This window comes from Dendropsophus ebraccatus, chromosome 6 (assembly GCF_027789765.1).
Source record: "Dendropsophus ebraccatus isolate aDenEbr1 chromosome 6, aDenEbr1.pat, whole genome shotgun sequence".
NCBI classification, from domain to species: domain Eukaryota; kingdom Metazoa; phylum Chordata; class Amphibia; order Anura; family Hylidae; genus Dendropsophus; species Dendropsophus ebraccatus.
Genome location: NC_091459.1, coordinates 63,421,762 through 63,435,374, shown reverse-complemented (window position 1 = coordinate 63,435,374; position 13,613 = coordinate 63,421,762). Strand labels below are relative to the sequence as shown.

The 13,613-nt window shown below is 42.0% G+C and overlaps 1 protein-coding gene across 1 annotated transcript in view; it reads left to right on the top strand.

Annotated features, from left to right (window-relative positions):
• The window catches only part of LOC138795672 (probable cation-transporting ATPase 13A4), a 107,376-nt gene that overhangs the window by 55,851 nt on the left and 37,912 nt on the right, over positions 1-13,613 (top strand). The window contains exons 12-16 of the mRNA XM_069975059.1: positions 5,929-6,117; positions 7,541-7,602; positions 10,293-10,443; positions 10,685-10,765; positions 10,906-11,062. Of these exons, the coding sequence (XP_069831160.1) occupies positions 5,929-6,117; positions 7,541-7,602; positions 10,293-10,443; positions 10,685-10,765; positions 10,906-11,062 (640 nt within the window). The remainder of the gene's footprint in view (positions 1-5,928; positions 6,118-7,540; positions 7,603-10,292; positions 10,444-10,684; positions 10,766-10,905; positions 11,063-13,613) is intronic.

The window sequence follows — 13,613 nt, the reverse complement described above, 5'->3', positions numbered from 1 at the left end:
TGTCGTCACCATCACCAAGCTCTTCTCTCAGCTCCTTCTCCTGTTACACTAGCCTCCCCCCTCCCCTGCCTTGTCAGGTGACAGGCTTGCTCAGCTCCCATTGGCTGAACAACTACAAGCCATCACTTGTCACATCTCACTTGCTTATCTTCCCTCAGACTGACTCCGGCACATAGGCAGCTCCCCCCTCCCCTCATACCCTCTCTCCTGCTGCCGTGGACTCAGTGAAGAAGTCATGTCACTAGAGAAGATAAGCTGAGCAAGTCGCCTGACAAGGAGGGGAGGGGGAGGCTGGTGTAACAGGACCTAGAGCAGTCCTCCTGCTGATGACTCATCCTCACAAGAAGGAGCTGCCTGGTGACTGTGACGACAGTAATCAGGTCTGTGTGAGTTTAGTGCACTTTCTGGTGGGGGGTGGAGGGGGGAAAAGACAGGGAAGGGAGGCAGATAGGTGATTGAAGCATATTACAGAGTTATATAACTTTGTAATGTGCTTCAATTACAGGGAAAAAGTTTTTCATGGCACTAGTCCTTTAATCTTTTTTTTTTTTTTTTTTTTTTACACCTTATATCTATTTCACAGTTCCCATGGTTTTCTTTATAATATTTTGAAAAGGCCTTACATTGTAACTAAATGATGCCTAAGAAGTAGAACTTTCCAACATATGCCGTGCTCTATTACCAGGGCTGGCTTCAGGTTTTTGTGGGCCCTCGGGTGACAGAGCCTCAAAGGGCCCCTTTGTGGAGCAAATCATGTGTTGGGTGTCAGGACTCAGGAGGAGTGAGACCCAGTGCAATCAGAAACTTTCGACATGTTGTATGTGCTAGTTATGACATGTCAAAAGTTTTATTTGTGGCAGGCGCCACATCTTACATTCAGGTCAATGTTGGCAAAGTGTGACCTGTGACCAAAAATCTGTTAAGGTTAAGATTCTGAGCGACTATTATGTCACTGTTGCATCATGTATCAAGTCGCATTGTGATTACATTGACAATCATCAGATGTGATGTCACAATGTCACTGTAAAACTCCCAGATAAGTTGCGCAAATGATAATCGCTGAAAGCCTGTTATGAAGTTCCCATTGATTTCAATGGGTGCTTCAGAATATAAACATGCAAAATTGAAGTGACATGTCATTTATTTTAGCACATTTCTGTCTCCCACTGAAACCAATGTTAAAGGGTTTTTGTTTAAAGGGAACCTGTCACCCCCTGTGCCGGGGCAGAGCCCGGCCGACCCCCCCGGTGCAGACACATATATATACTGCATCCACAAAGTCCCGGTCCCGGAGCCCGTCCCGCCTCCGAGATATCCCCGTCCGAAGCTGCGCGCGTGCTCCCCAGAGATGAGTCCGACGCCCATACAGAATGACTGCTCCTGTCATTCTCTATGAGCGTCGGACTCCTCTCTGATGAGCACGCGCGCGGCTTCGGTCGGAAATATCTCTGTGGCGGGATGGGCTCCGGGAATTTATGGATGCAGTAAGTATATGTGTCTGCACCGGAGGGTCGGCTGGGCTCTGCCCCGGCACGGGGGCTGACAGGTTCTCTTTAAGGTGTCAAAAATCATGCAATTATCATTGATGTGAACATGCCCTTACATGTGGTTCACTGTGACCATGCAGCCCTAGCCTTATTCTAAGGATGCCATTGTTCTTCAATTCCCAAATGTGAACTTTCCCCTAATGTGAAACACATCCTTTTTGGCACACCTATAGGGATAGTAAAACTATCTAGCTAGCTGAGCAGTAGCTGCCCCATGTGATGTGTGGTAACATGATGGGGTAAGTAGTAGAGATGAGCAAACCAGTTCGGCCGCTATGGGATCCGGTTCGGATTTTTCAAAAAATCAGAGTCCTGTCGGATTCTGATTTTTGGAAGTCCGCTCCGATTTTTTTTTTTTCTTGCTTTCTAAAATGGCAGCCGCCATTTTAGAAATCAGGAAGTGTTCTGGGCGGGAATAGCGCTTTCCCATGATGCCCTGAACACATCCTATCAGCAGGGATGTTGCACTAGCCCACCCCCTGTGTGACGTTGGTATCGCTTTAAGAGGAGCGGTCACATGAGGCAGTCTGCACAGAGAGAGGAAGGAGACTGTTAGCAGTGCACAAAGCTTGTCAGTGACAAAACGCTGCTGCTGCACTGAGAAGATATTGTACAAAAGCAAAGACAAAAAGATTATTAGGAAATCCGAAGAAATCCGAAATTCGGTCCAACCGAACTTTTCAAAAAAATCTGAGAAGTTCGCTCATCTCTAGTTAGTAGTAGCCATACCTTTGCATATCCCCACTTCCTAATCAGTGATGGAGCCTCCGTTGAGCAGGGGACGGATGACACAGTGCATCTACCGGTCGCAGGCTCCGTGCAGCCTCTACACTCTCCTGCAGCTCTTCTTCTGCCTCACATTAAGCAGCAGCCGCAGAGTCTGTGTGCAATATTCCTAGAGCAGTTTTTGGGTGATGAAGTTACCAGCAATAGGTGCAAGAGAAGCAGCAACTTCCCGCCTGCCAGGTTCCCTCTTCCTCCCTGTCGCCTCTGACTGTCCTGAGCGCTGTGCTCCTCCAGTCAGAGGCGTGCTGAGTGAGGTCAGGGGAGGGGGGTTGCGTTGCTCCAGCGCGGTCCCCATCATGATGCTGCAAACAGCCCTGGTAGAGCCACAGCCTGCAGTGACAAAAAAAGTACCAGACAGCCGTGGACCCCTGGTGGCGCTGTGGGCCCCGGCACTTGCCCTGGTAAGCTGGATGCTGGCGCCGGCCCTGTCTATTACAACTGTGCCTTCTGATGCGCTCATACACTAGCACCTTGTCAAAATCAGATGCCGACGTTACTGTGCTCAGACAGACAAAGGCCCATTTACTTTAATGAGCCAAACGTAGTCAACTAGTTAATACATTTGTGTTATTTCCCGCACATACAGTACACAAGTTTTTACTCAAATGCCCAAAAGTAATGTTTTTGTTACACAGCTTCCTTCTAAGATAGAATAGAATTAACTGCATATAATATTTCCCTGTCAGGTTCTTGTAATCTAGTCTGCTATTTCTTGTATTTATTTCTTTAAAGGAGACACATTTTACTTCGTATCTTTAGAGTTCCTATTGGGGTTTCCATCTATGTCATTCAGTCTCCTGAACGACAAACTTGCAAACACAAAACCTATATCAAAATCTCTCTGTACTCAAGACTATGAACCTTCAGTGATTAAAAAACCCTGCAGTATAAACCTAAAATAATTTCCTATTATGAGTTTGCTACAAACACACCATCAAAAAATGAAAACTTCACTGTATTCAATTTAAAATTCATGCCCCAAAAGCCTAAAGGGAAGGTGCTACCTCTTTTTCTTTCTGGCACTCCACTTCCTCCCTCTGCCCATTCCTGCTGATACCTCTGCAGACGAGAGGGAAGCAGGATCAGGTTGCGGGCAATGATCAATAGCTGCCCAATATTACCAATGTTGCAGCAACATTGTGCAGCTATTGGACAGTCCGGGTGTAGTTTTGCCCTGCCCGCAATATTCCCCCGCCCCCCTCTTGTCTGCGAAAGTATCAGCATAGACAGGCAGATGGGGGAAGTGGAGTGCTGAAGAGCAGAGGTAGGATCTTTCCTGCTCTCCAGATATCCCCTTTAAAAGACATATTACGGGAGATGTATCTAGGTCTTAAAGCCCGCCCCTATTCACCTTGTCTGATTTAGTAATGATCACGTGTTTTAATAGATCAGTCAGGGCCTGTGGCAATCTTTGCTCCAAAGATTGTAGATTTATACTATAGCTTGTAGATTTATACTATAATTTGCAGGCGTAAACCATTATAAATCAGACTCCCTTCCTTTCCATGCCCCTCCCGGCTGCCGGCAAGCGGGACTTATGTCAGGGGAAAAAGCACAGATTTTCTGCATACCAGGTTGATAAATCTACCCCATACACTGCATTTTCAAACCAATTGGTGGAGGGGCATGAGGTCATAATATCCCTCTAATATATGAGGGGTAATGGATTCTATAAGTAGGCAGATTTGCCATTCAAGGCTATGGAAAATGTTTAAGATAAACTCTTGCAAACTGTAATTATTATAAAAGTAAGAACAGAATGTACTTTTTGGCAACTTGATAGGCGTATACACCTCAAGGGCCTATTTAGAAGCACATTTTGTTATGGAAATGTACAGACTGTGGTCCAGATTTATCAAAGTGTTTTAAATTCGAAACTGGTGTAAACTGTCCACTGCAACTAATCAGAGCTCAGCTTTGAGCTCTGGTAACACAATTAAGTTTGCTATGGGCGGTTACACCAGTTTCAATTTTACACCCTTTGAAAAATAAGAAACTACGGTATATCTTGTTTTTTTTTCCCAGCTTTTTACTTGATACAAAGGAAGCTGGTGTAATATAAATAACATGCTCATTTCACATATATAGTATCATAAACCCAGATGTGTTTGCGCTTGGCTTACAGTGGCTAGTAAACAATAAGATCTGTCTGAAAAAATACAGAAAAGGGCAAAGGAGAGTTAAAGGGAAACAATCAGCAGGTTAAACAAATCAAACCTGCTCATAGCTTCCTATTGCGCACAGGGCACTGATGATAAAGGTAAGTCTCTTACCTTCATCCTTGACACAGTTTCCATGACTTTGCAGTTTAATCCAGTGTGTAGTAAAGCCCCCCCTTTCCCCCCAATGCGTCCACGGCTGACACATCCCTTCTAATGAAGGCTTGCTAAGGGGGTGGGGGGGGGGGCGACTCAATCAGTGATCCGGGGCTTTAGCCCTGCCCACCAGTGCTCCAAATGACCTTACTACTCACCAGATTAAACTGCAAAGTCACTGAAATGGAGTGAGGATGAAGATAAGAGACTTGTCTTCATCCTCAGCACCCCATGTGCAATGGGGGCTATGAGCAGGTTAGATTAATCTAACCTGTTGATAGTTTCCCTTTAACCTCCAAATTATGCAAAATAATAGTCAAATTGACGTGGAGAAATGAAATGCATTTGTAGCACTTGTTAGGATAAGTGTGTACAAAAATTAAGCAACTCCAGCTACAGTAAGTCCAGTACTCCAGCTAAAGGTAAAACTAAATAAACATGCTGCAGAAGCATGTAGCATTGCTTACCTATCTGACTTACCAAAAATCCAAAAAGTTCTGTATTTTGTGGTTGTACTTCCTGGTTGAGCATTTGCCCAGTACTACAAGTTCCAGAATGCAATGCTTTCCCTCAGCTGTCCATCACACTCCTCCACCCTGCACATTCCCAAAACTCTTGCAGAACATCTAGGCTGTGTTGACACATTGCAGTTTCATTGTGTTACTGAATTATTTAATTGCAGTACTTTTATCATTTGCAGTTCTGCACTTCATTGTGTTCTTGTCCACACAGCACGCTGTATTCTCTACCTGTAACACCACACAGCACGCTGTATTCTCTACCTGTAACACCACACAGCACGCTGTATTCTCTACCTGTAACACCACAGTACTGGGGGTCATTACAAGTTTTGTAGTCTTTCCATTTTCCTGTCAGTGGTGCAAAGCCACTGAAGTGAGGACCACTGGTAATAACGTTATATTAAAAAGTTATATATCTTCGGGTGATAGTTTCATTTAAATACAATTTTTTTCATACTGGAGTATCCCTTTAAATACACTCTCCAGATCTACTTAGTTGAATCTTACGTGGTACATTAACTTTCACATTATAGATGAACTCCTGTTCTGACTATCAGGAACAAAGAAATTTTTATTTTTGGCGATTGATGATCGTCTTTTAGGGACGGCTGTAATTGTGAGACCAAATAATTGATCTTATTTGGTCACCAAATGGCGGCTGTTCTTTTAAAAGAGCCGAACTAAAAGAGTGTGAGTACATAGCCTTTAGGTGATTTTTATTACTATACGATTTATTTATTTATGTATTTTTTTGACTAGGTTGAAGCTGGAGAAGTTGTGAAGAAAGCTCTAGATGTCATCACCATTGCTGTTCCTCCTGCTCTTCCAGCAGCCCTCACAGCAGGAATTATATATGCTCAGAAGAGACTAGAGAAATCTGGAATCTTCTGTATTAGTCCTCAACGTATCAACCTCTGTGGGTCTGTGAACCTATTCTGCTTTGATAAGGTACTGTTATGGAGCTCTGTGTGGTGAAAATTGAAACTTCTATAAGAGTCATTTAGTTTGAGGTTACAACTGCATTAAAAACAAACATATGATTCATCAGTTACAGCTCTGATTATAATTGCACTCTGAAGCAATATTTTTACAACACTTTCAAAATAATTACTGTGGCAGCCATTTTAATTTATATATTTTTTTTAGATTTGTTACTTTGCATGGCCATCGCCACCATAACATGTTTTTTTTTAGTCTAGGGAGCCATGTGAGGACTTATGTAGTGTGTTTAGTCAGCTGTAATGTTATTGGTTTAAAGATGGGGTGATTTGAACTTTTAGTCATTACATTTTTTTTGATTGTTCCAATACCAGGCAGTTTTTTTTTTCCTCTCTAAAAAACTTTGGATTGTACTTCTTGTGTTTACTGTTTGTTACATATGTCCTGGTGACATCAGTTCAATGGATACATCCCAGCATATGTTATACAGAGGCCATGAATGGGATGTGAACAGACCCTTACCAAAACAGGGGGGACTTATCATTGTTGCGCCCAAGGCGTAAGCCTGGAAGAAGGGGTACATTCGCCCTTTCTCCCTGGCGTATTCCTGCTGTATCCCCCGCTCACATGATGGGTGGGCAGGGGGGCTGCGGCAAGGCAGGGAGGAGGTGTGGCCTCTTCCAGCACCATATTTACCATGGTTTACACCTGCTTGCAGGCGTGAATCATAGCAGAAATCGACACCCGCTCATGAACAGGATCAGGCTGGATTCGCTAAAAGGTGCTTGAATCCAGTGGGCCAATTTGGGGCAGGGCCTCATTTAAGACCTGCACAAATATGCCCGTCTTCATAAATCCCCCTCAAAGTGTGCAAACAACAATACATTCATGAGATTAAGACCATTATTAGGAAAGACAATTACAATTGTGTCCAGACGATAAAGATGGGCTGTAAGCCTTTGGGCCCTATTCCACAGGAACGATAATTGGCCGTATCGGCCCCATTCGGCCCGATACGGCCGATTATCGCTCGGTGGAATAGAGAGAACGATCAGCCGGTACATTTTTTATAGATTGTGTTATTTGCATGGATACCAATATGGTATACTACAGTGTATCAGTCATAAGATGGATACATGTAATTGAGTATTTTGACTATTTATATTTATTATTAATATTATTATTATTATTACTACAACAACAAATTGATGCATATTATATTGTAATATTCCCTAATATTTTTAAGGAGTAACGAATAATCACATCAAATGGAAACTAAGATAAGTCTAACCTGCTGATAGTTTCCCTTTAAGCAAAGTCTACAGTGCTGTCCACCAGTACATCTATACATTCTTTTTTTACTTTTATGTACTGAATATTTTAAGTATACATGTATGTTTAACATAGGTGCCTATGTTACTATTTTTGCTAGACTGGAACCTTAACAGAAGATGGCTTGGATCTTTGGGGAATTGTCCCTTCTTATGGATATCGGTAGGTGTTCAGTGCATACTGGGAATATGAACTCAACATGGTAATAAAGTTATGTGACATAAATTGACTTTCATAATTCTTTACAATAGCAAAAGGCTTAGTAACTTTTTCTAATCCATGCTAGAGTTGCTATAAATGCTAGTGATCATATCACAGCAATTTGTGATTGTTGCAATATTTTTGAACTCACAGGACCATATGTTGTTTTATAGTATATAGCATGCTTTGCACAATTTAGCAGAATTCCGTGAACATTTTGAATGTATGGTATGGAATGCTTTTCACCTTTTAATCCTTTAAATGTTCTATATATTTGTAGTTATTTAAAACACACGTAACAGTTACATGAAAACATCTACAACATGTACAGACCTGTAGGGATTTACAGCTAATAAGATTTTTGTTGCTTAGCATTTTATGCATGTTTGTATTTTGTATTCTCTGCACATAATTTAATATCAATCAAAGAATAAATAAATAAAAGTGATCTCATTTTTAAATGGAGGGTGTGTCTGGAAGGTCTGATTTTATCTCTCATAATAAATTGAAGGAGGTGGGGCTACTCAATTCTAGGACCCTTTAGGATCAGCTCATATCCCCAGGTCACTCTTAACACTATTCCTCCCTACTCATGCAACAAAATGCATCTGCATATGACACCCATCGAAATTAGTGAGCTGTCTTTGTAATGCATGGGTAACCTCTTTAAGGGTGCCTCCACACACACTGGATCCGCAGCGGATTTCACGCTGCAAATTTGCAGCGAAACCCGCTGCGGATCCAGTGCCCATTGATCCCAATGAGAATACTTACTTCCAGCGGGATTGACATCCCGCTGCGTGTGTGTAACTTAACCCCCCCGCTGGCCAGAGCATACATTACCTGCTCCGCCTTCCTGCTTGTTTCGGGGGTTCCTGGCATCTGCTTGTCCCGCTCAGCCAATCAGTGCGCTGCCCCGCCACTGATTGGCTGAGCGGGACGTCCAGCCGAGAACCCCTGAAGCAAGCCGGAGCGTGGAGCAGGTAATGTATGCTCAGGCCGGCGGGGGGTTTACTTACATACACGCAGCGGGATGTTAATCCCGCTGCCGGTATGTATTCTCATTGGGATGAACGGGCACTGGATCCGCAGCGAATTTGCAGCGTGAAATCTGTTGCAGATCTGGTGTGTGTAAAGGCCCCCTGAATGTTAGTGTTTATTGTAGGAAAATGCTTAAACACATAGTGCCGATTTACCAGTTGATACATATTGGATTGTATACACAGCTTCATTCACACTCAAATATAGTCAGGGAAATAGTACAATGCTCAGCCATTCTCAAAACTTCTGCTGAGTTTATCTGCACCTTCTACAAGAAGTCAGAATAAATGACTGTAATATACAGTGGTGCCTTGGATTACGAGCATAATTCGTTCCGGGACTGTGCTTGGAATCCAAATCTGCTTTTAAACAAAAGCAAATTTTCCCAAAAGAAATCACTTATATGCAGACAATTGGTTATATAACCGCAAAATAATGATTTTTTTTTATTCTGAATAACATGAAGCAGATAAACCAAACATTTAGGAACAGCTGAATCTGTCATATTATGAGTTACTGTACAGTATAGCAATCAGCATATGGAGTATAATGTACAGTATAGTAAGTGCATAAACTTGAAAAAAACAGCAGCAGTTTGTAGATACAGAATGGAGATGCAGATACCCATAATGCAGTAGCATAGTACAACAGGCCAGAACAGAGAAGCAGGAGTGCTGTCAGAGGTCTGTGTGGTCACATGACAGCAATGGGGAAGAGGTGTGTGTTCAGCATGGACCAATCAGGAAGTGAGAAGCACAGAGCTGTGCAGGAGGACAGTGACATAAACTTTTCTGTACAGCTGAGTGTAAGTGCAGGCACATTATAGCAGGAGAGTGTATAACTGAGTGTGAGTGCAGGTACCTTATAGCAGGAATGGAGAGGATGGGAAACACAAGGGCTGACAGAGACTGCAGGGAGTATGAAGGAATGAACTGGCAGATGTGGGCACATAAATGCAGCACTCTCTATCTGGGAAGAGAGGGGTTACAGCTATGGAGAGATTACCTCCACAGTCCTGTCTCCTGATGTAAGCCCCAGCCTGAAGTGGATCTGCTATGATTTGGAAGGTAAGGGAGACTTCCTGGGTCAGAGTACAGTGCTGTAGACCACACTATGCAGACCTTGACCCACTCCCATCTCCACCCAGTACAGGAAGCTCTTAAACCAAAGCAATGCTCTCAAACCAAGTTACAGTTTTGAAAAACTGTGAGATCTTCTTGTAAAACGCTCTTAATCCAAGTTACTCTTAAACCAAGGTACCACTGTACTGTTATATACATTGTTTTACAATGATGATTATTGGCAATTTTACAGTATGCAACTGTGTAGATATGGAGCTGCGTATATCTAGGAAATACACTCTGCAGCACACTGGAAACACCCACGCTGTGTGTATGCCTCAGACCTGCGTGTATGCCCCAGACTTGTGTTTTCATGTCTAGCTGTGCCACCGTTAACCTTAATGCAATATATTTGTTGTCTTCCTAAAAAACTTACAACATTCTGTGCCCTGCAATATAACCTCCTTGTTTTGGAAAGATTACTTCATGGCAGCAGCCTAGATTTAAGACTTTAAAATGTTCATGCTTTATTCCTTTGTCTAACTCTAGATTTCAAGATATCATTCCAGTTACAAGCGGCTCATCACTTTCCTGGGGGCCTCTGTTGGGAGCTATGGCTTCTTGCCATTCATTGATTTTGTTAGATGGCAGCGTACAAGGAGATCCACTGGACCTGAAAATGTTTGAGTTCACATGCTGGGTAAATTCTTCTGTCTCTTGTTACATTGTACACTAGTATTGGTCTGAAACTAGTTGAAACCTACTAATATAATATGGAAGAATATAGTAACTAGTAAGAAATACTTAATAGTAAGAATAAGTAACTTCTATGGATAAAATACTACTACTTCTAGACCCCCTAAGTAAATAAAAATACTGTGTGATACATTTTTGTTAATACTGTGCTAATTTATGCTATTCCTTTATTTTTTTTTATTAAGGACATTGAGGAAGCTCCAGAAGGTAACTGTGAAGAGTCAATGCAATCCATGACTGTAAAACCAGGTCCTGAGGCAACTAAGGTAAAAAATATTTAGAGATAGCTACACACATTTACTCGTGTTAGCTACTGTCCATACCACATAATCCTATAGGGTATAGAATTTGCAGAGTGATTGCCAAATATATGAATATTAATAGCTGCAACATTTATTGCTGTTAGGTCACTGTTGAAGGTATTGTCATCCTGCAACAATTTCCGTTCTCCTCTGGCCTGCAACGCATGTCTGTGATCACCCAAATCCTCAATGGTGATGAATATGCTGTGTACATGAAAGGTGCTCCAGAGATGGTGGCCTCATTTTGCAAACCGGACACAGGTTAGTTGTGTTTAAAAAATAAATAAAAACATTAACCCCTCCCCCCTATGAGATTTTTGGTAAATTTGTAACTCCACCAGGGCTGTGGAGTCGGTAAGCCGCAACTCCAACTCCGACTCAGACTCCTGAATTTTATCAGGACCGACTCAGACTCCCGACTCCTGCTCCTTCATAAATGGCCAGTCATATACCAGGGGAGTTATTTATCACACTGGCTCAGCAGCTTCTCCCTAATGTATTACATGATCCTGGGGCGACTTCTGAAACATACAAAGGAAGCTTCTCCTGTGTGTGCAGTGGATGCAGCCAGTCTCCAGCCTCCATGTCCTGAACAACTCAGAACTAGACTAGTATGTATAATTAGTAGGCTCTCTAGCAATACCCCTAAAATATTATTTTTGAGACAAATGTAAATCTCGAGGTATAATTAAATCACAAGTAAATATGTATATATAACACTTTATCTAAATCAAAATTAAAATTCATAAAAACATATAAACAAATGAACATGTAACTACACGCTTACAAAAAAATCTCTGTATATAAATCTCATGCGGATGCAAATGGTATAATACAGGATATAGACTTGATTAATTGTAGGTTAAAATACATATAATGCGGTTAAAATTAATATAGTACTGTTAAGTCCGCATGTAGTTGTTGCATACGGTGCGGTTAAAACCGCATGCGACTAGTGCAGGGCCCTTGCAAGTCGCCGTGGTTTATTACTACTATATTTGATCAAGTCAGTTATCACTGTTCTGTTTATCAGTTCAATATAAATTGCAACAGTTAGTGGCGCTTATTAGCGTTTTCACAGAAATATGTTAAAATAGATTTGGTGGAAATCCACCTCTCACCGGTCTGAAGACTCTGATTCTATGAGGTCTGCAGACTGGTGGGAGCAGACAAAGGGTTATTTACTTGAAGATGTCGTCAGGAGCTCTCCTCATGTTCAGTGTTCCTCGTGTCGTGTGCACGGGGTCTTGTTTAGAGTACTGTCCGGTTTGGAGCTGAATGCTCAGTGCTCGGTTGTCTCTCCTGACATCAGATGGATGTTTACCCTTAAGAGCTGCTCCTGTGTTCTCTGTCAGCATAAGAGTATTTGTATGCATTCACTATGCTGTGAGCTAATAAATGGTGGGACCGGTGGTAGGTGGTTATGGCAGTATATTTCTGCAGTATATTCAATAGTAGTAGCAACTCTTTATACGCATTTCAGAGCACTGCTTAGCTCTTTCCTCAGTAATGAGTTGCAAAAAAATTTTTTTTGCAACTCATTACTGAGGAAAGAGCTGAGCAGTGCTCTGAAACACGTACATTTTTTTCCAACTCCGACTCCAGCCAAGCTAGCTTGACTCCAGCCAAAACTAGCTCTGACTCCGACTCCACGACTCCGACTCCACAGCCCTGAACTCCACAAATTCAAAGAGTCATAACTATATTCTTCCATATAATGAGCCATATGTGGGCTTAATTTTCGCAGGACAAACAGATCTTTTTAATGACATAATTCATTTTATCATACGACATACTGCAAAACAGGAAAAATAATATTTCTGGTCTGAAAATGTAAAAAAAGTAGTTCTGCAACTAATAAAGGGAGCCAATCAGCCCAATCCTTGGAGCACTGTATACAGCTGATGTGCAGCTTGCGGCACGTTCGGGCCACGGCTGCAGCCGAAGTTTAATACGGCAGAAAAAGAAGTTTTATTACCTGGGCGTGCGGCAGGCAGAGGCAGGGAGGTAGTCATCTGCACTGCTCCCCGTCCGTGACTAGTCACTGCTCTCTCTCAGCGGGATGAACGACAGGGAGAGAAGCCAATATAGACCATCTTGAGAAAAACTTGTAACTTGGAATGGTGGCAGCTAGAAAGACAGGAGAGGGCTCAAAATACTCGGGGGGGGGGGGGGGGGTTGGGAAGATTTTCGGACCTTTTGCATTTTTTTTTTATCTCTTGGGGGAATACCCCTTTAAGGCAGTTTATTAATTTTATTACCTTTTATCCTCAGCATCATTAAATCTTCAGTTTATTTAATATGTAAATTACACGGTTTAGAGCACTGGGGCAGGACTGTTAACCTTAGTGCACCAATACACCCCAACCCCCGACTGCCTCCTCATGAATATTGAGGTAGCTCTCTGCAGTGAAGTCACTCTGGCGCTCGTAAATGCAAACCACCAGATGAATATTCATGAGGAGAAACAGACAAATCACCTAATTTACATATTAATTACACTAGAGATTTAACAAAAACATAGTGGATAAAGATTTAAAAAAATTACCTTCACTCTGATCATCTTGTGTGCCATGGAGTCTTCCAAGCTGTGGTTAATAATAATAATAATAATAATTTTTATTTATATAAAGCGCCAACAGATTTTGCAGCACTGTACACAATTCTGGGGGTACATACATAGACAAAAATAGATGTTACAGAGGTTAGTTTCCCTTTTTAAGGAAATGCATAAGCAGCAATTTACTGCTGCTCATATTCTGCTGCTTAGTCTACTGCTGCCTATAGTCATATATATATATATATATATTAT